Below are 23754 nucleotides of genomic sequence, written 5' to 3' on the forward strand. Positions count from 1 at the left end.
GCTGAGAGCGAGAGTGGATGAATTCATGGGTGACCGAGTGAATGGGCGCCGCGGAAGTCGGACACGGGCGCTGGATTGCATCCAAGCCTTGCCCAGGCGTGGCTTCCGCTGGAGTCTCCAGGCCTAGATCCCAGGGGCCAGACCGAAAGGAGGGAAGGGGCTGGGGAAAGCGAGGGACGTCCCTGGTTGGCCCCAGAGCAGGTGCCGAGGTCCGGGCCCCGCCTCCACTCGCAGGCTGTGGCACTCAACAAAGAATAGGCGACGCCAGGGCTGCGCGTGTTCCTGGCAGCCCCTGAGCACTCGATCAGGGTCTGACGAACGCAGGGCTCCACCGAGGCGCTCCTCGCGCCGCGGACGCGGGCGCCGTGCGGACCCCCCGCTCCCCGCCTAATCGTCTCGGCGCAGGACCCCGCGGCGCGAGGAACGCCCGGGGCGGGGCCTGCGGGGCGGGGCCTGCGGGCCCGAGGGGCGGGGCGGGGTCCGCGCGCGGCGGCTGCAGAGTTCGGGCACAGAGCGGCCGGCGCCGGCGCCCCGGCGCAGATGCTGCAAGTTCACATCCCGTCGGTGGGGCCCGAAGCCGAGGGGCCCCGGCAGAGCCCGGAGAAAGGCCACATGGTGAGCAGGGCCGCGGGGTGGACAGGGGCGCGGGGACCCGCTGGAGGTCCTCGCCCCGAGCAGAGTGGGGACCGGGGCTCCCCGGGCTGGGCTGTCGGGGGCTGCCCTGCCCAGGGTTCCGGGGCTGCTGGTGCTCCCCAGCTATTGAGTGAGCGCACGAGCAGAGGGGCGGGGCCGCCAGCCCTTTTTTCTAAGGATGGGAAGTGCGGGAGGGTCCCCGGGGCTCTCCATCGGGGCCTCACGCGTGCCCCCCGCCAGGTGTTCCGAGTGGAGGTGCAGTGCAGCGGGCGCAGACACACCGTGCTTCGGCGTTACAGCGAGTTCCACGCGCTGCACAAGCGGGTGAGGCGGCCCCGCCCCCTGGCCGACCCCCTCCCCCCGCCCCCGCCAGCCTGGGCCCGCCCCGGGGAGGCAGAGGGGGAAACTCGGGTCCCAGCCTGGGCCGCCCCCGCTGCTGCTTCAGTCCCTAGAGGGCGCAGACCCTGCTGGGGGCCCGTGGCAGGGAGGGCGCAGGGGGCAGATCCCAGGCGACTGGCCGGGTCCTGGCAGGGGTGCGGGGAGGCGTGCGGAGCGCGGGTAGGCTGGGGGCTCCGTGGAAGGGCTGTGAGGGCACCACGGTAACCTCGGCAGATCAAGAAACTGTACAAAGTGCCGGACTTCCCCTCGAAACGCTTGCCCAACTGGAGGACCAGGGGCCTGGAGCAGCGGCGGCAGGGCCTGGAGGCCTATATCCAGGTGTGTGGCGGCCTGACCGGCGCTGGGGGACGCCCGCAACGCAGGGATGCTGCTCACTGCCTCGGGCTTCAGCTTTCCGCACGGCCCTCGGTGGTTGGAAAGACCGAGTGAGGACCGGGGGGCAGGTGGCGCCTGGTGCTCCCTTGCTACGGGAAGTGGAGTGGGGGGTACTTCCCAGGCCACCTGGGGGGTCCGGCCTGCGCTGTCCACCCCGGGTTTAATGCTCTGCTCTCCCTCTCGCGATTCTCCGGATTGCACTGGGCTCTGCACGCCGGCGGCTGCTGTCCTCTGTCCTCCAGGGCGTCCTGTACCTGAACCAGGATGTGCCCAAGGAGTTACTGGAGTTCCTGAGGCTTCGGCACTTCCCCACGGACCCCAAGGCCAGCAGCTGGGGGTATGGAGAGCCCGTGATGGGGGTCAGGGGCTTTCGGCAGCAAGCCAGCAAGGGAAGGTTTTGGAGGCCAATGTACTTGCCTGGTCCCCTCATCAGCTGTCTGGACCCACAGAGGGGCTTTTTCTGGACAGCCTTGGCTAACCCCAGCCACCTCCGGAACCGGCTGTCACAAATAGAAGCAGGGGTCCCCTGGGAGGTGAAGTTCTGGGCTTCTGCATCTCCACCCCTTCCTCACGGGCCCCGGGGCATCCCCCGGCAATTATAGGGCCTCTCTCCTCTGCTCCCTGGGGGAGCTCCTGCGGGGCACGGCAGGCAGGTCCGAACCTTTGGCAGTGACCGGCTCCTGCTCCCCCTGGTGGCCACAGGGAGGGAGGCGCGCCTGCAGCCTCGGGCCTGGCCGGCCTCCCCCTGGGCCCAGCCTTTCCTGATGGAGCCTCCAGAGCCCACATCTGTCACCTTTTCCTTTGTGGGCCTCTGAGGATCTCAACCCCTAGTCTCCATCCCTGCGGGACTTGGCCCTTCCCTTCCCCACTCCCTCCTGGCTCACGACCCTACTTCTTCCCAGCTCGCAGCTGCACCATCGGCCTGTCCTCAGCTTCCGCCTGGATCCCTACCTCTGTGCCCCCTCCCCAGGTGAGCTCCTCTGACCCGCGAGTGACCCATTCTCAAGGCCCAAGTCCGGGTAGACCGGTAGGGGCAGGCTTGCCAGTTCTCAGGACCCCTGGGTGGCCCCTCGCTCCTGCTGCTCTGTGCACCTGAACCTGCACTGTAAACACCAGTGAATGAATTCAGCCTGGTTCCCCTGGTCTAAAATTCTGTTACAACCCGGCCTTACCAAGCTGATGAAACTGACCTGGAATGCCAAGGCTTCATTTGGGGACACAGCTGCAGGAGCTCCTACTCCCCAGGGACGCATGAGCCGGTGGGCAGTGGCTCAGGGAGCCGCAGGCCTGAGGCCAGACCTGTCCTGCACCTCTCCGCCCACAGCCCTCCACCCCTTCTCCCGTTCTCCCCTGCAGAACCTCTGCCCAACATGGTGGTGAATGGTGTGCTCCAGGGACTCTATGGCTTCAGCATCAGCCCCAGCTCGGCTCAGCCAAAAGCTGCCGGTCACCCTTCTGCTCTGCCGCCCACGCCTTGAGCAGCCACCCGCCGGGACAGTCGTGTGCCTCAGCCCCTGCGCTCTGTCTCAGGGACGTGGGCTGGTCCTCCGGTCCTGGTGCAGGGGTCGGCCTGCACTGGCAGCTGGGGTGGGGAGTTCACGCGTTCCTGGAGCCAGGCGCGAATGGTCAATTTCGAGGTAGGCTGTGACAGGTCCAGGTGTGTCTGCACTTGGAGAAGCAGCGGCAGTTTTAAGGCAAGGGCTGAACGCCGTGCCTGCCTACCTGCCTCTGTGGGAACACCTAAATCAAAGGGCCAGGCACCCATGGCGAGCAGGGAGTCCCCGCACGCCAAGAACCCAGCCCACACGCAGGTTATAAAAACCCCCCCTTGTTTATTGGTCAGTGTTGGTAGGCGTTTGTTACAAAACGGGGCCGGTGGGCCTGAGGAATGTGAGGGGAGTGGGGCCGCTCCGTCCGATGCCAGCAAGGGCCAGTGCAGCTCGGAGCCCCGGGGCGGGCGGTCGTCACCCCGAGGACAACAGGCCCGCGCAGACACTCGCTCAGAGGCAAGAGGTCCCCGCGGCCCTACTCCTTGGCGATGGCAAAGGGCTTCTCCACCTCGATCTTGCCGCAGTCAGCGATGACCACATCCTTCAGGGGCTTGTCCCGGCTGTCCGTCTTGGTGCTCTCCACCTTCCGTACCACCTCCTGGCGAGGCAACAGGAGACAGGGCAGGTCAGATGCGCCACCAGGCAGGCAGGCCCCACATGCGAGCCGAGAGAGCCAGATTCTAACGGACCACAGGCAGGCAAGGGAAGCCAGACTTGGGGGGTGGCTGGGGACGGCACTAACAAGGGGCGTGTCGGGCCTCGTGCTCCTGGACAGTGCGGGCGAGAGCCAGCAGCTCCCCAGGTGGACGACGGAGCTCAGGACCCGCAGGCATGCAGCTTCAGCAGGGTCTCCTGGCTGGGCGCCGGGGGAGGCTGGACAAGCCTATGAAGCCTGCCCAGGTCAGCCTGTGGTCAACTTACCATGCCCTCCAGAACTTTGCCAAACACGACGTGCTTGCCGTCCAGCCAGGCCGTCTTGACTGTGGTGATGAAGAACTGGGAGCCGTTGGTGTCTTTGCCGGCGTTGGCCATGCTCACCCAGCCGGGCCCGTAGTGCTTCAGCTTGAAGTTCTCATCAGGGAAGCGCTCCCCGTAGATGCTCTTTCCTGGGGAGGGAGACAGAGCAGGTCAGGGAAGCTGAGGTGGCCCGAGCGAAGCAGACCTTAGGGGTGAGGACGCAAGGGCTCCACCTGGTCTCCGCGCCAAGTCAGGCTAGACTGGAGACCTGGGACGTCAGAGCCATCTGCTTCCTAGCCTCTGCTCAGAGCCGAGGGGGTAAGACCAGGTGGGGCCCAAGGCCAGGCTGATTCAGCAAACAGCTCACGTGTGGACTGCTGCGGCTGATCCGCCTGTCTTCCCAGGCACAGCTGGCAGGGGAGGGAGAGGCGAGAGAGGGTCTGCAGAGTCCAGGGCCTCTAATCAAAGAGGGAACACGAAATGCAAGGTGGCCGCGTGTGTGCAGCGCATCTGCCGGCGTGGGGCGAGGGCAGATTTCTACTCCACTGCCTGGTTTCACTCTGGTTCCAGGAACAAAGACAAAAGGCCTGGAGCAATGCAGCAGTAAAGGTCACTGTCACTGTCTCACGCAGCACCTTTCCACCTTACTTGTATGGGGGACCGTTTTGTCCCCAGTGCACTTATGTCCACCCTGTGGGTCCAGAGGAAGGAACCAGGCTGGGAGATGGCAGCGGCTGCTGAGATCCAGGGAGCTGACCCCGAGTGAGGAGCAGCTGGCAAACTGCAAACCCAGACAGACTCGTTGGAGGGGCCGGGTCACCTCAGCCTGTGTTCCACCTCGCACCCCTACCCCAGGAGAGGCGAGACTGCCATCAGCTCGCAGCAACTCCTGGCTAAGAGCAACACCCACCTCCCACCCCGCAGAGGCACAGTAGCACGCAGGTTTTTCCGATCCAGCTCCCTGCTAATGCGGCTGGGAAAGCAGCAGATGGGGGCCCAGGTACTTGGGCCCCTGCCACCCATGTGGGAGAGCCGGGTGGAGTTCCCAGCTCCTGGCTTTGGCCTGACCCAGCCCCAGCTGCTGCAGGCATTAGGGGAGTGAACCAGCAGCCAGAACGTCTCTCTTCTCTTGTCTCTCCCTCTTTGTGTCACTGTCATTCAAATATTTTACACACAGAAAAGTCCCCCTCATTTGAGGATCTTCTTTGTAAATCTGAACTAGCTACAGGATTTTGATGACTGCTGCCATTCAGAAAATCCCTAAACCTACCTCCTGCACGCCAACACTTTTCTAAGACAGCAGTTCCAAGCAAGTGGAAGTTCTTTGCTCTGACCTCCAGAGGTATTCCTGTGCGCGTTGCTTGGTGCTGTCTCTACCCCTGAATTTGTTCACCCTTTCCCGTCATTCCTGCTCACGCTTATAGTCAGCAGTGTGCACTAGAGACCTCTGCAGTCACTCCCATAGTCCCCTGTGGGCAGGAGCTGGGCGCCCTGTTTCACAGACGGCGCAGCTCGGGTTGAGGGAGGTGGCAGGTATCCCCGCTAAGAAGCAGCACGGCTCCTGCCCCGTCCTGGGGAGCAGGCCCAAGCCACCCCACCCACTCCCCTTAGCGGTCTGTGTGCTTCACCCACTGTTTCCCCTCCAGCCCCTCAGGGCCACGCCCAGGCTCCAGGCTTCTGCCCTCTTCCCACCCACCCTGGCCAAGCCATGCCACAGAAAGAGCAGGGCTCCCCTCTTAACCCTGGCTCTTGCTGGCACACCCAGGACCCCGGTCAAGTCCTCCCTCACACTCCTGGTCACCCTGGCCTGCAGCGACTCCTCTGCATGTCAGCCCTTCCACAACGGGCTGGGCACCCAACCCCACGGACCCCAGCCAATCCTCCAGCGCCCTCTTGGACACCGCCACACTTCGTCAGGCCTGCCTCGCGCCCTCCTGCCCACTGCCGCCTCAGCCTGAGGTCAGTCTCCTGTGTGGCGACTCAGCTTTCGGGGTTTTTCTTTTTTTTTTTTTTTTTTTTTTTTTTTTTTTTTTTATTTTTGACAGGCAGAGTGGACAGTGAGAGAGAGAGACAGAGAGAGAAAGGTCTTCCTTTGCCGCTGGTTCACCCTCCAATGGCCGCCGCTGCAGCCGGCGCACCGCGCTGATCCTGGCAGGAGCCAGGAGCCAGGTGCTTTTCCTGGTCTCCCATGGGGTGCAGGGCCCAAGCACCTGGGCCATCCTCCACTGCACTCCCTGGCCATAGCAGAGAGCTGGCCTGGAAGAGGGGCAACCGGGACAGAATCCGGCGCCCCAACCGGGACTAGAACCCGGTGTGCCGGCGCCGCAAGGTGGAGGATTAGCCTATTGAGCCACGGTGCCGGCTAGCTTTCGGGGTTTTTCTCCTGCTTCCCAGCTACACACTGAGTGACTGGACAAAAGCTGCACCACGGCCCCCTGGTGAGGGTGCAGGTGCTGCCCGCACCTCCTCCTCGCCCACCGCGGAGCCTGGGCTATGCCACAGCCACGGTCTGTGCGCCAGCCCAGAGAGACCGGGGGCTAGTGCAGGGCATCTATGGGGACCAGTAACGCGAAGGTGAGAGCCAGCCTTGCTCGGTGGTCTCTAGGGGGAGACCGCCAAGAAAAGCAACTTCTCCCACCGCTGCTGCAGCTTCCAAGGTGGCCGGCACAGGCCCTGCACGCCTGACCCGGAATCGCCTCCCCCTGCATGGGCACTCTGCTGCCCATCCCTCTCCCCCTCACCTCCTAGAGGCAGGGAGAGAAGTCGCCCCGGTAGGTCTGTCTGCCCCCACGGCTCCATGCAGGAGACAGGCCTGCCCCGGGGAACAAGGGACGGGGCCCCGCCCACCCAGCCCTCCCACCCCGACGACCCGAGGTTACCTCCTGTGCCGTCTCCCCTGGTGAAGTCGCCACCCTGGATCATGAAGTCCTTGATCACACGATGGAATTTGCTGTTTTTGTAGCCAAATCCTTTCTAGAGAAAAGGGTGAGAAGCTCAGGAGGTGCGGCACGAGGCCGCAGCTCCGCTCACAGTCGAGGCACCGCTGCTGGCCACTCCGATGGTTCGGTGTGCCACCAGGCAGCACCCGAAAGGCTGGGACGCCGCAACCCTCTGCCTGTGCAGAATTCCTAGACCGGACGCAGCCCTTTGTCACTGGATCCCTTTCCCCTCTCACTTCTGAGCAGAACGGATGCAAGAAGATGAACCCTGCCGCGCAGGTGGGAGACCTGGACTGAGCTCTGCGACTCCGGCTTCCATCGGCCCAGCCCCAGTTCTTGTGGGCATTAGGGGAGTAAACCAGCAGGTGGAAGATCTCTCTATGCTTTTCAAGCAAAAATAAACTTTTTTTTTTTTTTTTAAGAGAAAACACCAAGAGCTTTTGCTTGGTCAAATGGGAGTTAAATACAAATTTTACAAAACGGGGCACTCTTGTTTCCTTGAAACTCGGTGCCATCTAGGTGGTGACAACTCCCAGGGAAGTGCCAGGCCTCTAACTCCTAAGATGACAACACTGGGGTCCCCAGGCAATGATCAGCTGTACTCAGGGCTCTAATGGGGGGGTGCTGCACCCTGCAGGTGTCTGCTGCCAGCTTCACCCCAAACACTTACCTCCCCTGTAGCTAACGCCACAAAATTATCCACCGTCTTCGGAACAGTCTTTCCAAAGAGACCAAAGACCACCCGGCCTACATCTTCATCTCCAATTCGCAGATCAAAGTACACCTGTCAGAAAAGACCACTTCAAAGTTAACCCCAGGCTAGGGCAGGGAGGGCCCAAGAGGCTTCTCCCGGGAGAGGGGAGAGAACTGAGCACTATCCTTGGAGCAGTGATTCTGAGTCTGCTTTTGGTGCAGAATGCTAGGATTAAAAAGCCCCTTGAAGAGGGGAGCCCAAGCCCGCATTTATAAGGCTGTTTCCTTGGAATCGTCCCGACAGATGTGCCCTTTCACCCACCCCGGCACTGCAGGGTATCTGCAAAAATACCACTGCTTTGAGGCTGCCAGAGCCGGCCCCCGCCGGGCATGCCGGACTCCAACCACCCCCCAGGGTCAGGGCAGGGGCCGGGGGTGTCGCAGAGGGTCCGGGTTACTCTCCGGTCGTTACAGGCGGGACGCCGCGGCTGCCGGGGGGGTCACAGCCGGAGTGTAAGCAGGCGCTGAGCCAAGGCCAAGGCCGCTCAGGCCCAAGCTCCGGGACCCTCCGTGCCTCGGACATGACTGGCGGGCGGCCAGCGACGGAATCCCAGGCGCGGGAGGCCGGGCCTCGCCAGGCAGGACAGGAGAGAGAGACAGGAAGCCCAGACCTTGACGGTGACTTTGGGCCCCTTCTTCTTCTCATCAGCCACCGAGGGTCCTGGCAGCAGCAGGAAGAAAACGGAGGCTACGATGAGGGCGGCGGCAAACAGCACCTTCATGTTCCGCTCCGAGAGGCGCAGCATCCACCGGCAGGGGCGAGCGCGGCCGGGGCAGCCAGGACCGGAAGAAGGCGGGGCCGCGGCGGCGTGGACGCCGGCGCCGCCATCGCGCGGGGCGGGGTGGGGGGGGGCCGGCGCGCCTCCGGGCCTCCCGGCGGGAGGCGGGCCCCGTTTCCCCCCTCCGGCTCGGCGCCGGGTGGTAGGGCCCCGAGGGGGCGGGGCCCGGCGCGGCAGGCCGGCCCGGCGGAGACGCGGACTCGTGGGTGGCTGCCACGTTACTGAGGCCTCATTGGGTTCCCAGTCGCCCCGCCCGCCCACAGGAAGGCGGTCAGCGGAAGGCGGTGCCCGCGCTCAGGGCGCAGGGATTGGGGCTCTGCAGAGACTACGAAGCCCCGCAAGCCTAGCGGCCGGGCTGGAGGCGTTGCCCGCGTCGCGGCTCTGTGGACGCGGATGGGGACGGAAGGCACTGGTCAGTCTATTGGGCTAGTCTACCCGCAGTCACCCTGGAGTGGGTGCAAGTGCGGTACCTACTCGAAGGGGGCATCTGACCTTATCCATAGACCTCATCTAGCCAAAACCCACTTCCGTTTTTCCTCGACCGCCCATCCCCATCCCTTCTCGAATCCCAGCGTGCTCACTGCCATGAGTTCATACATTTTACTGGGGTTCGTAACTTCCTTTCTTGTTTTCCCAGACTTCATTTTTTGCAACCACTTGATGTGCATACAGCTCTCAGCACTGCCGGGGGACCACGCGTGCGGTACTAGCTGGCACAGCTCCCCACGACAACGCTGAGGGTGGGGGGCAGAAAACACACACAAAGGCTTCAGGCTTACAGCCGTCAGCTATCCCCACAGGGCCACTTCAGGTTTTCACACATACATTGTTGGTACAGTTTGATACAGGGAGCCTTACACATTCACAAAAATGAAAATGACTCATTCATCTCTATACAATTTGTATCTATAGTATTGTTAAACGTCTCAACTAAATTTCATATTAACTCTGAAGAAATTCCAGGGGGTCACAGCCTGGATTGCCATTTCCCTATGCAATCTGGCCTCCGCGTGACGTGCCGACCCCAGGTGGAATTAGGCAGGGCTGCAGCTATTAACTTGGCCTTCCTTAATCTGATGTCGCTATAGTTGCAATTTCCCTATCCTTGCTTGCACCTCAGTCAGGTGATTTCTCTAGGTAAAAGCATGACATGGACAAAGATGGTCTTCCAAATCCACCTTCTCAGCCTGTTTCTTTACACCTCTCAACTGACGACACCCACAGCCACTGAGAAAAATGTTTGCCAAACTGTTTTCAATAGTAGCCTCTTACCAAAGAGGAGCTAAAGCTAACATGGCATCAAAACAGCCTTTCCCTCCACCACCACCGTTTTCAGAAGAAAAAAATTCAGGTTGATGGATAAAATACTATGTGAAGCTTTTCTCTCGTGATCTTAAATGTGTTTTTTGCTCCTTCTTGCCTACCAGTTTTTAAAAAAATCGCTTAGTAATATAAGAAACTGGAAAGCCAATCATGCCTAGGTTGGCAGTTTAAAAAAATTTTGACAGGGAGTGAGAATGAGAGAACATGTAAGCACATGAGGGCACTCCCTCGCCTGCTGCTTCCCTCTCCAAATGCTCACAGCTGCCTGGCTCAACTCAGGAGAAGCCTGGAACTCAATCTGACTCTCCCACGCAGGCGATGGGGACTCAGCTACATTGGCAGGAACCTGTGGAGCAAGGAGTCAGAGTTGGAGCTGGGTACTGAGCCCAGGTACTCCAACACAGAATGTGGACATCTTACCCAGCAACTTAACTGCTAAGCACCAGTCCAAAGGACTATTTTTCTTTTTCAAGGCTTATTTATTTCAAAGGCAGAAATACAGAGAGGAGGAGAGGAAAGAAAGATCTTCTGTTTTTGCTGGTTCACTCCACAAATGCCTGCAAACAACAGGGGCTGGGCCAGGTCCATGCAGGTTTCCCTTGTGGGTGGTAGGAACCTAAAGACTTGGGCTATTATCTGCTGCCACCCAGGTGTATTAAGAAGCTGGATCAGAAGCATAGTTAGGGATGGTGCTATGGTGTAGTGAGCTAAGCCTCCGCCTCCGGTGCTGGCATCCCATATGGGCGCAGGTTCGTTTTCCGGCTGCTCCTCTTCCGATCCGGCTCTCTGCTATGGCCTAGGAAAGCAGTGGAAGATGGCCCAAGTGCTTGAGCCCCTGCACCCACACAGGAGACCTGGAAGAAGCTCCTGGCTCCTGGCTTCAGGCCAGCCCAGCTCCTGCTGTTGTGGCCATTTGAGGAGTAAACCAGCAGATAGAAGATAACCTCCTTTCTCTGTCTGTCTTTAAAATAAATCAATAAATCTTTTAAAAATAAATGAATGAGGCCGGCGCCGCGGCTCACTAGGCTAATCCTCCACCTAGCGGCGCCGGCACACCGGGTTCTAGTCCCGGTCGGGGCGCCGGATTCTGTCCCGGTTGCCCCTCTTCCAGGCCAGCTCTCTGCTGTGGCCAGGGAGTGCAGTGGAGGATGGCCCAGGTGCTTGGGCCCTGCACCCCATGGGAGACCAGGAAAAGCACCTGGCTCCTGGCTCCTGCCATCGGATCAGCGCGGTGTGCAGGCCGCAGCGCGCTGGCCGCGGCGGCCATTGGAGGGTGAACCAACAGCAAAGGAAGACCTTTCTCTCTGTCTCTCTCTCTCACTGTCCACTCTGCCTGTCAAAATAAATAAATAAATAAATAAATAAATAAATAAATAAATATTGAGAAAACCATAGTAGCCAGGATTTGAACTGGCACTCTGATAGGAGTAGCCACTTAACTTGCTGCACCACCACACCTGCCCGCGAGTATTTATCTCTGAAGCAACTCACAGGAGAGGGCAATGCTTGACCCAAATGAATGAGGCAACCCCGCCCAAGCAGGAGGCATGATATTCGTTCATGGGAGCCTTGAGTCACACCTAAGTTGGTCCTATGGGATTCTCCTTGTTTTAAACTTTTCAAATATCCCAACTTAAAAAATAATTTATTTTCATTGTATTTGAAAGATGCAGAGATAGAGGCAGACGCCTTCCATCCACTGGTTCACTCCGCAAATGCCCGCAGCAGCTGGGGCGGGGCCAGGCAGAAGCCCTCAGTGCACATTCCAAATCTGTCTCCCTGTGGCGGCAAGGCCACGCTTGAGCCATCACCCCTGCCTCCCAAGATGCACATCTGCAGGAAGCAGGAAGCTCCTGAGCTGTGCCAAATGTCTGCCCAGCCAGACTGTCACGAGTGAGCCAGAGGCGACCAAAAACAAACTAATCAAACAAATGGGTAAAAGCCAAGAAAGGTAAGACATTTTATTTTACATACAAAAAGGGTGCAAACTGAGTTTTTCCTCCCCAAACTGGGGAAGAGGTATACTTAAAAGATCACATTTTGTGTTTTCCATGGTGCCCTGGGAAATGGGCTGCTGAGATCACATATCAGGGCCCATTTTCCATTTTCTTCAAAGAAGGCTACTTCCTCTCTGCAGAGGAGTTTTTCCTAATGGTGTACAAGTCTCTCTCCTGGAGGAACCATTTCAAATACACTTGAAATTGACATTCATGTTTAAAAATACTACAAGTTTCATTTTCACAGCTGAGCTTTGCGACCAGTGCCAGGATTTATGAAACATTACATACCTAAATAATAATAATAATAATAATAATAAAGGTAAAAAAAGGCATTTAACAATAATCAGACACATCCATACATCAATTAAAACTGATTTCCACAGCTGATTTATACATTATCTAGTCTTTAAAAATTGCAATCAACATCCCAACATCTTTTTAAGAGTACAATGGGCAAAGATGAAAGAAACAAATAATAATATAATAAATTAGAGCATGTAAAATATCCAATGAGAATTGCTGAATGAACATTATTATTTTCCGTGGGTGGGATTTTTTTTTTTATATTTTTGGTTTCATCTATTTTCTCCTGTGTTTTGCTCTATGCCTGGTAAGTGGGGCTCACTCTCTGAATGAGCTTGATGAGACACTAATCCGAGAAGTTCACTTGTCACCTGTCCATCTCAGAATACTCAGGAACACACAGTTCCCAGTAACTGTGAATCTTTATGGAAGTGAAATGCATGCAGAGGAGTGTGCGCGCGCACACACACACACACACACACACTCTCTCTCTCTCTCACACACACACATACTCACACACCTCCATCTGTACATTTATTCCCACCCAGAAATGGCTCGTCATTCCTGAGACACTCCTAACAGACGAGTACACCTTTTACAAAGCCTTTCAGTACACAGGCTGACTTGGGATTTAGTCTGGAGCTCATGGAGAGGAACAGTGACAATGTCTCACTTGCCCTGACAGAGAAGCCGGGGGGTCAGGACAGTGTCCTCTGGTGTTACTGGCGTGCCTGCACTGCACTGCCATTTATTGCCAAGGGGAACCCTCTGCTCTGAGACCTTAAAGGTGGTGACGGCACCAGAAGAGTGATTGTGAGGGATAAAAGAAAAATAATGAAAGAACTTCTGTCCACACACTGAGCTTTCGTTACAATATACATTGTTTGGTATTCAAACTAGAAATACATGGAGTAATTGTCCACCTCTTCCTTTGCAAGCTGATTTACAAATACTGGAGTGGGTTTTCTGGTTGCTTTTTGAGAAAGTATGTCAACTACTATTATCTATAAGCAGGGTATCTACTTACTATTTTGAATACAATGAAAAAATCTATTCTTCTGCACTTAGTCACCTGTAAAAGGAGTTAAGAAACACCTACTTTTAAAGACTGCTTACTGGATCAAAGACCTCCAAGATCTGTGGCTAAAACATTGTTCAAAAGTCTACAAACCCACAAAAGGGCTATGGTTGCCTTTTTTCTTACTCAGAAACCAAACTACCTCCCCCTTCAAGAAGGCCAAGCCCAAGCCCAAACCCAAAGGTAACCCAACCTGATTCCTACCAACCCATTCTGAGAAGACTGGAGCCCCCAACCATCAACCTCTAGACAGGACTTGCCTGGAATCTGCAAAAACAAGAATCCCAGACGTAAGTGCCTATCACCTACGGGGCCAGCCACACGGGGTGCCTAGTTAGCCTGCTCCCTGAGGGTTTCTGGAACTCACGCCTCTTGGGGACAATGGTGGGGATGATGACAGTGGCCAGGAAAGGCAATGTTGGCTATATGGCGCTGAAAATTCACAATCTGAGAAACTCTAGCCCTCATGTGGTTCTGACACTGGTGTCAAGGTGGACAGGGTACCTCAAGAGAATGGAAAATTGACTTAAATATGAAAATGCAAAATGTGGCTGGGATGTAGGCGCCATGCAGGTTTGGCAAAGATGCACGGGAAGATCAAGTTGCTTTGAGGGGATGCTTTCTAGGCTGCTGTGGAAGTTCTTATTTTTGAGAAATGCCGGCCATACTAGCTCAGTGGGATGGGGAACCAATTATACCCTTTGCATAAGAAAAACAAGTTAAGGCTATGATCTTTAGTAACCACCAGCAAAACAATACCATCATTCTGTAATTTTGGAATTAAAAGTGGTCACTAACACTGAAAATCAGCACTGAACATGCACCACCAGTGTCTAATTCCACTGAACTAAGTGGGAGGTTACTTTAGACAGGTGATGGATGCCTTTCTGGCTAATGATCAGGGGCTATTTCTATGGACTTGGAGTTCAATCCCTGATAATATACAGGTAATCCCTACTAGAAACCTCAGGATTTCTACTGTGCAGTATAGCTCACACATTCTAAAGTAAAATGGAATTTTAACTGTAGCTCACCTCGCCACCTGCCTAGTACCTTCCTCTCAAGACAAACCCCAAATAGCAGAATGTTAATGAAGGCAGTCATGCCCGCACACAGGCTGCTGGGTGCTCTGTCCACCCTTGTGGAGCAGTCTGGAGAGATCTTGGGACAGAATCAAGGTGTGCACAGCAACTCATCAACCCTAACATGTGCAGCCCCAAGTTATACTCCGGTCACAGGGGGAGGACCCTTTATGCCTTGGTGGAATCCTGTTTTGCTTAGGCTGCACTGCCTCAGGCACTGGAGGACTTTGGGGAAAATGCCTAATGAGAATATTAAGGTGTGCTTTTTCCTATTTTTTTAATCAACAGATGTTGAGTTAGATTTAGATTTCAGGAGCAATAACCGCATCAACCTCAAAGAAAAAGATCCTCAGGCTTCAAAGCTGTGAAATGGGGACGGCTCCAGCCAAGTTGGGGTGGGAGGGTGAGCAGTGGGAAGTCCCAACTGCAAGCATCGTGCTAGGTTACTGTGGCAACAGGGCTGGCATGTCACTGCTGGGGGACTCAAGGCTTTTGAGGGTTGTTGTTCTTACTTCTCAGGATGATTCCATGAGAACCTCGCAGGTCTGGGACCGCCTACCACGGAGTGCCACCTGGCAGGATTACCACTTTACATGCTGCAGGGACTTGGGGCTCCTCACTTGTGTTATGAAAACCAAACATCTAGTCAGAGATTTGCAGGGGTTGCAGGGTGAAAACAGTGCATTAGGAATGACCCTTCCCCCAAGTGCTTGGGCTCAACCTCATAAATGCCAGCCTTTTAAAAGGTTTAAGACAAAAATTGGTTGTTGCCTTCGTTGCTCTGTAAAAGTGGGATGGGGGAGGCACTTAGTGGGGCATCAAATGCCAGGATGCTGCAGGCTTTGCCACAATTCGCCCCTGCCCTCCTTTAGAAGAAATGCATTTTCTACATAGGTTTGAGGAAGTTAAAGTTTCTATACAGAAAGCTGGAGTTACCTAAATGCTGCAAATTTCAGTGATGGGACTTCAACCACTAGGGAATGGCAAGGAAACAAACCTCAATATTCAAAACCCTTGTGGGGAAGGGGCATGCCACTGTCTCTCCTTGCCTGTTTCATATGCACAAACACTTCTTTTAAAAACTGACAGACTGCAGTCCTTATGTAATTACTAAGCAGGCTGGAAGCCACGGAAGTGATATTCCATAGCCAAAGTCCAATGGAACAGGTGAAGCCCAGTAACTCTGATTCATGCAAGTGACACTATTTCTGCAAGTTATGTCAAAGACTTGTTAGGAAATGCCAACCACCAGAAAGTACCACCACAACCTTGTTTGGAGAAAAAAAAAAAAAGCCCTACTCTTCAAGCCAGAGGCCAAGATTTCTGTGCACCATGAGCCACCAGAGCAAGTCATTAGCCCCTGCACTTCGCGGTTAGCTCTCGATTCAGATACAAGACCACATTCTCTGATGTGAGTCTTTCCCTTCTGCCACATCTGGAATGACAAGTCACTGTTTGGGTAAGCCACTGAGAAATGAACATCGAACATGAGCGGAGCAACTCCGTGCACTGACTTTTCCAACAGTGAACCAGAAACCAAGACCTTTCGCGGAAGGACTTCGTGTGAACACGGCACAGCGGGAGGGGAGGTGGACTGGGGAAAGCATGCGTGGCCATCTTACCCAGAAGGACTCTCTGTCCGACTGAGAAGACAATTTCAGACGCTTCATGTCAGTCTCCTTTTCCCTGGAATTCTCCAGCACCAATCAATCTTACCCTTCTGTTCACTGCAGCCCCAGATACTGAGGTACTGAGTCCTAAGCCTGTTGCTGTGGACCTGCTGGGAGAAGATCTTCACGGGCTTGGTTTCTGGGAAGGCAGACCAGCCCAAATGCTACAGCTCAGCTGTTGGGGCACACAGGACATACTGACTTTCTTTTCCTGGCCCATTATGCCACACCCTGAGGCTTCTCTGGCAGTTGGAAGGCAGGTTTACTGTCCTCTTCTTTTTGTCCACTAGGAGCAATATGGTAGTGGCTGTATCATCACTAATCTCGCCTCTCAAGTCACCAGAAAGTCGCATGGCTATCTAGTTGGAAGTCCCTGGCAGTGGAGGAAAGAGACATTTGGAATTTTTTGTGTTAAGCATCTCCTTCTCTGGGATGAGCTGTCTCCTGGTCACAGCCTGGCTTGGCTGGCGCATCCCACGGGCTGGAGAGCTAGGCGTTCAAACGCAGGCTGGCTAGGTCAAGAGGCTCTGGCAGGGACATTCTTCAGCAGTTGAGAAGATGAATGAAAATTCAAGTATGTTTCCTTGCCAGCCTGAGCGGTCACTCAGAATGACAGTTTGGCTTCTTCTCTTCCGTGTGCTGCACAGCACACTCTTCCCATTGAGAATGTCCTCTGGACCCATGCTCTCGGTGAATGGCTTGGCCAGCCCCATTCCCCTCAAAACAGAAAAAGTAAAACCCCCAATATAACCAGACACAATATGCATCTGCCACATTTTTTTTGTTTGTTTAAAAAAAAAAAAAAACTAAAAGTGCAATAAAGTCAGTTTTCTTTCCTTTGCCTCAGAACAATCTGCATTGTCCTGCTACCACCTGGAGAAAAGGATTTGCTTGCCAAGAAAGCTAAGGACGCCAACAGGGGACAGTAGACTGCGGACTTCTCACAGCTTGCGTCCTACAGTGTAACTTCACAGGAGGGAGGGAGGTGGGCCTGAGCCGTGGCCAGTGGGGATGGAGGCTGACAGGCACGGAGGAAGAGGACACCAGACACACACGGGAGGTGGAGAACGTCCTTCTCCACCCAGGTCTGCTTCTTCCTCCTCCTGTCTGGGGCTCAGCCCCAACAAGTTTCTGTAGGCAAAGCCTTTAGCTCCATAGCTTTTATGCTGGAGAAGGCTGAGGGTGGGGCAAGACCCAGGAGTAAACTAAGAGGAGGGAAGAGAACAGTAGTCCTTGAGTTTTTGTGAATGACACCTTCACTGTAAACAATGGGAAGGAGGGTCAACCAGGCGGTCCCAGGGGCAAGTGGAGGAGCAGCAGCTCTGGGACCTGCTCAGAGCCTTCAGCAGGTGGGACGGCCACGGACCCACTGGGCCCTGGCTGCCCACACTGGCTCCTTCTGGGGGCATCTGTTTTCTTCTTTTTGGTTTGGATCTCTACCCTCCCCCACAGAGGAGTCCCTTCCAATGAGAAATGGCAGGAGCTGCAGGTGCAATAGAGTCAGAGTCCCCAAGGCCTGAGGACTCCTGGGAGGCACTGGTCACTTGTGGCGTTGAGCAGTCTTCTTCCTTTTCCTCTTAAAGAAACAGCAGCACCTGGAGCACAAGGAACAGAGTGAGTCAGTGCTAGAGGCCGGCAGCTTCCAGCAGACTTGTGCCTGCTTCTGCTCACTGCAGGGGGTGGAATTTTCCGCCGATACCCACCCACAGGGCCACCCACCACCTATAGTGCACACTTTGAGGCAGTGGGCAGCCCCTGCCAGGAAAGCCAAAGGAAACAGCTGCTTGATTTCAGATCTGCAGCCATTCAACCTAATTAGTGAAATGCTGCAGGCTAGGTAATGCTGCAACAGGAATTTCTAGGAGGATGAAGGAGGGTTCTTTCCTAGCCTAACACCCAAGCCAGACAGTGAATCAAGGCTGGGGTCCTCAGGGCTGCATAAGAATAATCTGTATTGTCTAATCCTTTCTACTGAGGGCAAAATTATTTCATGCAACTCATTGGTCAGCACACAGGGTGGCTAACCACAGATGGAACCCAGGGAAGATCTCAGGATACTACCAACAAAGGGTTCCAGGGTCTCTCCATCCCTACCCCTAACCTCACCCAGCTATTTGGAGGAGGCAGGAGAAGACCTGATGCGAAGCCTGTGTGTCCACATCTCCAGGCTGAGATCAAGCACAACCCCACCTCTCTTCTGTAGGGGACCAGTGCCACAGCCCAGGGCTGGTCTGGTAGCAGGGTTCTTCCTAACTTAGCTTCCCAAGAGCGCCACTGCTGTGCCAGGTGAGGTTTAAGAACTGGCTCTGTTTAGGGTGGGGGTTGGGGCCTAGTCTCTTCATGAGCCCCCCAGGGGCTGCCCTCTGGGAACAGCCACACTTCACGCACACCCCTACACCTGATTATCCCTTCTCACTCTGTTTCTGGGATAGGGACCGAGGCTCTTGGTCACTCTGCGGGTGATGAGGGCTGTGGCAAAGCTGCTGCAAAAGGCATGTCCTTTCCAAGGAGGTGACACATGGGAGATGAGAATGTGAGGGGCAGGAGGAAGTGGATGAGTCAAGATGCCAGATGATGGAGGGGAGTGAAATGGGAAGAATCGCTTGGACTTGCTGGACCCTTGAAAGAGAAGCTTTCTGACAGAAACATCTCTGGGCTCCTGCCTACTCCTTGAAGGCTTAATGCCAAGAATATTTATATGGAAATAAAGAACAGTTGCTTACTTCTCAAACCTCTAAATCTTCCACTGCAGCTAAGATTCCTCTTTTTTTTTTTTTTTTTTTTTTTTTTTTTAGTAGACCCTTTGGTACTTCTACATTCAATGGGCTGGTTATTAAACACTTGGATAGAAGCAGAGTCTGGCCCCCCGGTTAACACTCTCATTCGCATGCCTGCATCATATAGCACAGTGCTTGGGTTTGATTCCTTGCTCTGGTCACAATCCCAGTGTCCTGCTAATGTGCACCATGTAGGCAGCAGGTATGGACCAAGCAGCTGGGTTCCTGCCACCCACATGGGAGATACAGATTGAGTTCCCAACTCTTGGCTTTGGTCTGGTCCAGCCCTAGCCATTATAGGCATCTGGAGAGTGAACCAATGGATGGGGGTACACACTCTGTCTCTCAAACAAACTAAATAGCAACAACAACAACAAAAAACTTGGACGAAGTTTCTTAGAATGTAGAAATAAACATTTACACATACAAGGATGGGCTTTATCCATAGCTGAAGGAATCAAACTTGGGAATTTTGTAGAAAGGAATAGTTTCTTAAGAGGCTTGGACAAAAGATTTTCTGAATCAATGACATTTACGTAGTACAACTAATGGGTGTGGATTAATCACTATCCAAAGTTTCATATGTATTTGGAAACTGAATAAATTCTTTTAAATAAAAATAACCAGTACTTTTGACTGTCTACCATAGCCTTCAATGGAAACTCTGGCAAAATTAAGAAAAAATTGGTATTTTTCTATAAAAATGTTTCAGAAATGGATATTCTCCACGACGAATATCCTGAAGTTAATATTAAAGGAGGCACATTCAATCTCCTGGAGCACCGACACTGCCAGAGACTTACCTGTCCCCGCGTAACCACGCTTTTCAGAGGCACTGCTAACTTTAAGCCAGTTTCTGTTCTTGGGCTTATGGGAGGATGCTGAGATGATGTTTTTCTGTTTTTCAATAAAAGCAGCTGAAATACTGTTTAGGTCCTTGCAAAGTAGACAGTGACTTCTCTGTCATCTCCTTCTAGGCAAGTGGTAGCCTGTTGTGCAACCCTGAACTCACCAAACCGGAGGAAGCTGTGATTTGTGGGCTGGGAAGGAAGAACTGAGCTATTGGAAATCTGGAGTCCTGGATTGATTTTTGCCGGTTACTATAAAGCTTCAGCAATAGCAGAAGCTTTTAATAATTTCATCCACAAGAAAATAAGCCCCACAAGCAGCTGCTCTTCAACTCTGGTTTCTAGCAACAGGCCCTATTAAATTGGGTGAGCCCTGAGATAGGGCCAACTGGCTAACTCCACACAGATGGGTTACTCTCAAAAGGGAATGGAGGCAGGTGACAGACCCCTGTGTCTCAGGTTCCCTTCTAGCTAATTCTTTGACTGACTGGATGGCCAGAAGTTCCTAACACGCTGGAGTCAACATCGACCTGGTCCTCCCTGTTCAGGGGCCTCTGGGTACTCCTCCTCCAGGCGCTGACTTACCACCTTTTCCACACCTCTCCCCTACTACGTCCCAGCTCTCTCTCTTCAGCTAATCCCTCGCCATGTTCCTCTTCTCTGCCATCTTTGTACAGTCTTCCTTTGCCCAAAACTTGGCTTGAGTCCTAGAGTGTCCACCAAGTCTTCCTCAACCATCCCTGTCCACAGTGACCTCCTGCCTCTTCAGCTTCTGGAGAACACCACAAGTGTCCTGGAGGGCCCCATGTTCTGGCCCAGTGGGCGGAGCACCGGCATCCCATATCAGAGTGCTGGTTCCCATCCTGGCTGCTCTGCTTTTGATCCACCTTCCTGCTGATGCAGCACATGATGGCCCAAGTGTTTGGGCCCCTACCACCCTCATAGGAAACCTAAATAGAGTTCCTGGCTCTTGGCTTCAGCCTGGTCCAACCCTGGCTACTGTGGCCATTTGGGGAGTGAACCAGCAAATGGAAGATCTCTCTCTTTTTCCTTCTCTGTCTCTCTTTCTCTCTGACACTCTGCCTTTCAAATACGTAAATGGATAAATCCTAAAAACAAAGAATTAAAAAATAAGTGCCCTAGAGAACCTCTAGTTCCCTCATGTATGTGTGTTACTAAAGCTCCCTAGGGACCCTCTAGAGTTCCAGGAAGAGGGTGAGACGAGCACGTGAACAGGCAGCTGGGATTATGTGACTAATACCTCTCAGAGCCAAAACAGACCATTTGCAAAATGAATAGGCCAAATGTACTCTTTGATACCCTAAGGCTTCAAATCCTACCTCCGTAAAACCCAAATGTTACCTTTAATACAACCCTGTAGTAACTTCCTGTGGGCAATATGGCTTAGACTTTTAAGGCTCAAAAACCAGTGCCCAACCCAGTCACTGAAGACAAAGAGAAACAAGATAGTCCCAGAGGCTAGGAGACTATTGTCACCAATTAGAACATGACCCTAGGTGTGCAGACAACGTGGGAGAGTTGCAACCCCAGGCCTTCCCTGACTCACAAGTTCAGGAGCACTTGGAAGGTCACAGATAGTGACAGGGAGAATGGCTAGGGAGGGAGCCTATCTTACAGCAATAGTGTTCTTCACCACATTGGATTCTTTAGGGCTTCTCCTCCCACAAACCTCATGTTGTTCCTAAGGATGCATTCAAGGAGCTTTTTCAAGGAGTGGAAAAGACAAGCTTCAAAATCTCAACCCACTGAGTCAGCCCTGGCCCCCGACCCTCTCTCATAGGCATAAAGAAAAAGACAATAAATGAAAAACAAACAAAGCCACCCCCTACAACAGCAACAAAATGTCCACCTCTCCCCCAAGAAGAAGCTCTTGTTTGTTTGTTTGTTTTTGAGAGACTTCTACTGTACAGATGGAAGAACCAGCTGAATCCAAAAGAAAAGTCACAGATTTTCCCAAAGTAGCCAATTTCCAGGTTAGAGACCACATTGCAGAATGAGGGCTTATCTGGCACCAATACCATTCTCATGGCTGTGAGACGACAGCTGATACAATAACCCTGTCCTTTTAGCCTGGCCTCTATCCCTCTGATATTTGGTTATATTAATTTGGAAGAAAATTCAGTCACTTAAATAAAGTTAATTTTTGGATACTGTGGAATATTGCTTTGGCAGGAGGAGGCAGTGATGCAATGAATTTGAAAGGAGAAAAGGGATAGACTGATTCCTGGGTATAGGCCTGTCCCATCCCCACCTTGTGGATCTACTTCCCCAATTTGGATAGTTATGGCACAAGGACGTATATGGAAGCCATTCAGCGTTGCTAAGGTATTTCTGTTTGGCTTTGCCAATCCCAGCCTAGTCTGGTCCGCTCCCCTTGCATGTGGACTGGAGAGAGGGACTCACCACAGGTTGAGCATTTTCAGGCAGCTACAGAGTATGTAAAGAGAAAAACACAGAAAGGAAGAAAGAGAAAGAGAGAGATATTAGTCCACAGAGGTGAGATGGCAGGGAGTCCCTGTGAGCCATGCAAACATGCAGTATGTGTCTGTGTTTAGTTTCTCCCTCTGTCAAGGTAGGTGAATAGGTGCAGGCCACTTGGTTCCTTAGTGTGGAAGGGCAAGACTGACAGAAGCGTCAAGGTGCGAGCTAGGCCTGAGGAGTGAGGCAAAACAGAAGGAGCTGTGGGAGCTCCAGGGTGGCCTTTCCTACGCAGCTTCCAGGAAGGCAGCGGGAAAGAGCAAATGGCTCGGCCGGTAACCAGACATCAACAAGTACCAAGGCTGAGCCACTTTAATTCCCACATGAAGTCTTACTGGGCAACAGCAGGCTAACTGCCCAGTGATTCTGAGGGAAAAAGAAATCCCTTGCCTTTCTACAAGTCCAACATGCCTGGTCAAAGCTGCTAGCAGGTAGCTCTTCCACCAGACAGCGAGAAAGGCTTAAAAACACAACACTCTTTATCTTATTAGATGAAGCAGAGGGAGGTGGGCCACTGCTCTGAATTAAGGTTTAACTGCCAGAGAAGAGCCCAACGTCTACTCATGTTAATTCTTAGGATAAAGGTCCATATTTGTTAAGTTATAGCTAAAATCTGGACAATCAAAATTCCTGCATTCTCACTATAACAAAAATCAGCCAAGAAGCTGCCTGCCCTCAGCACCCTTCCAAGGGTGTTGTCCTGAAGGGGGAGAAAAGTCAGTTCATCATGCACACAGAACAAAAATGAAGACCCTGTTCTTTCTTTCCACTCTCACATAAAGCAAGCTGTGCAAAGACCGCACAATCAAAAGGTTGGAAGTGAAGTTTTCACACGTCTCTGCAGGACCCGAGTTGAGTTTCAATATCTGCTGCAGCCCCCTTTATCCCACAAACAGGCTGCATGAAATAACAGCATCACAGCTGTATGCAATGCAGGGTTGCTGAGGATGCCTCGTGTTTCTCTGGCTGCGACTTCCTCCCACGGAAATGACCCATCAAGTAGAAAGTCAAGAAGAACACATGGCTGCGCCCTGACATTTCCCTGTGCAAAATGGACTGGGATGATATTTGGTCAAATACAGCTGCTCCTGCTGGTTTCCACAACTTTCAGAAGGTCCACACGTGGAGCTAGCGGCAAAGAGGCATGGTGGTCCTCTAAATGGGAAAGCTTCAAACTCTTCACATTCCAGCGTTTGGATGATGGCAGAACAGAATTCACCAGATTGAGATCTCTTTCTGCGAATGCCCCCTTATCTTACATGTAGGACACAAACACCACACTCACATACATAATCAGTGTAAACATTTATCAAAATGAAAAGAGATGAATGGGTCAAAAAATTAACCTGTACAGGGCATATTTCAAGACTAATGCCCATTCAATCTTGTTATTCAACACACCATTAAATTCAGAGCTGAACTTTTAGCCTTCAAAGTAATAGCCACAGAGGGTGGGAGTGGGTATGGCCATCTTTTAAGCAAAGAAAAGGTTCAGAAAAGACCACCTCTAGTGCAGTGGTTCCCAGCCTTGGCGATCCATTAAAATTACCTTAGCTTCTACAATTCCTGATGCTCAGGCCACACACTCATAAATTAAACCAGAATCTCTAGGGCCAGGCTCAAGCATCTATATTTTCCCATGTCCCAGATGACTTCAAGGTGCAGCCAAGGTTGAGAGCCCGAGGGTAAGAACACCACATAAAGGAGAATGCGGTTTTGTCATGGAAACAGAAAAACTGTGAAATCTCCAAAGTCCCTGAGAATGCAGAGTGTGTTTCTTTTCATCTCT

General features: G+C 53.3%; 3 protein-coding genes across 21 annotated transcripts in view; 1 reads left to right on the forward strand and 2 right to left on the reverse strand.

The window, feature by feature from the left end:
• Positions 1 to 414: 414 nt before the first annotated feature.
• On the forward strand, positions 415 to 3556 carry SNX22 (sorting nexin 22). The gene is made up of 6 exons (XM_051821878.2): positions 415 to 615; positions 874 to 957; positions 1246 to 1350; positions 1650 to 1744; positions 2310 to 2377; positions 2764 to 3556. Exons 1-6 carry the CDS (start codon positions 541 to 543, stop codon positions 2883 to 2885), a joined length of 549 nt encoding a protein of 182 aa, XP_051677838.1. The 5' UTR covers positions 415 to 540; the 3' UTR covers positions 2886 to 3556.
• PPIB (peptidylprolyl isomerase B) lies at positions 3220 to 8440 on the reverse strand. Its single transcript, XM_002718143.6, has 5 exons — positions 8218 to 8440; positions 7524 to 7637; positions 6794 to 6887; positions 3879 to 4063; positions 3220 to 3555 (listed from the first exon to the last, which is right to left on the reverse strand). Exons 1-5 carry the CDS (start codon positions 8350 to 8352, stop codon positions 3433 to 3435), a joined length of 651 nt encoding a protein of 216 aa, XP_002718189.2. The 5' UTR covers positions 8353 to 8440; the 3' UTR covers positions 3220 to 3432.
• A 3204-nt stretch (positions 8441 to 11644) lies between these two features.
• The window catches only part of CSNK1G1 (casein kinase 1 gamma 1), a 208369-nt gene continuing 196259 nt past the window's right edge, over positions 11645 to 23754 (reverse strand). For 12 of the 19 annotated variants that reach the window (XM_051821876.2, XM_051821873.2, XM_051821874.2 and 9 more), the window contains 2 exons: positions 21891 to 21914; positions 11645 to 17436 (listed from right to left, as the gene is read on the reverse strand). In XM_051821876.2, coding sequence (XP_051677836.1) covers positions 17382 to 17436; positions 21891 to 21914 — 79 coding nt within the window. In that variant the 3' untranslated portion in view covers positions 11645 to 17381. The remainder of the gene's footprint in view (positions 17437 to 21890; positions 21915 to 23754) is intronic. The other 7 variants (XM_002718121.5, XM_002718123.5, XM_008268901.4 and 4 more) reach the window with 2 other exon arrangements.

This window comes from Oryctolagus cuniculus, chromosome 12 (assembly GCF_964237555.1).
Source record: "Oryctolagus cuniculus chromosome 12, mOryCun1.1, whole genome shotgun sequence".
NCBI lineage: Eukaryota > Metazoa > Chordata > Mammalia > Lagomorpha > Leporidae > Oryctolagus > Oryctolagus cuniculus.

Coding starts and splice junctions, on each gene's coding strand:
- SNX22 (XM_051821878.2), top strand. CDS start 541: ATGCTGCAAGTTCACATCCCGTCGGTGGGGCCCGAAGCCGAGGGGCCC. Junction 958..1,245: donor TCCACGCGCTGCACAAGCGG/GTGAGGCGGCCC, acceptor TAACCTCGGCAG/ATCAAGAAACTGTACAAAGT. Junction 1,351..1,649: donor GCCTGGAGGCCTATATCCAG/GTGTGTGGCGGC, acceptor TCTGTCCTCCAG/GGCGTCCTGTACCTGAACCA.
- PPIB (XM_002718143.6), bottom strand. CDS start 8,352: ATGCTGCGCCTCTCGGAGCGGAACATGAAGGTGCTGTTTGCCGCCGCC. Junction 4,064..6,793: donor CAGGGGAGACGGCACAGGAG/GTAACCTCGGGT, acceptor CTCCCTCCCCAG/GAAAGAGCATCTACGGGGAG. Junction 3,556..3,878: donor GCAAAGTTCTGGAGGGCATG/GTAAGTTGACCA, acceptor TTGCCTCGCCAG/GAGGTGGTACGGAAGGTGGA.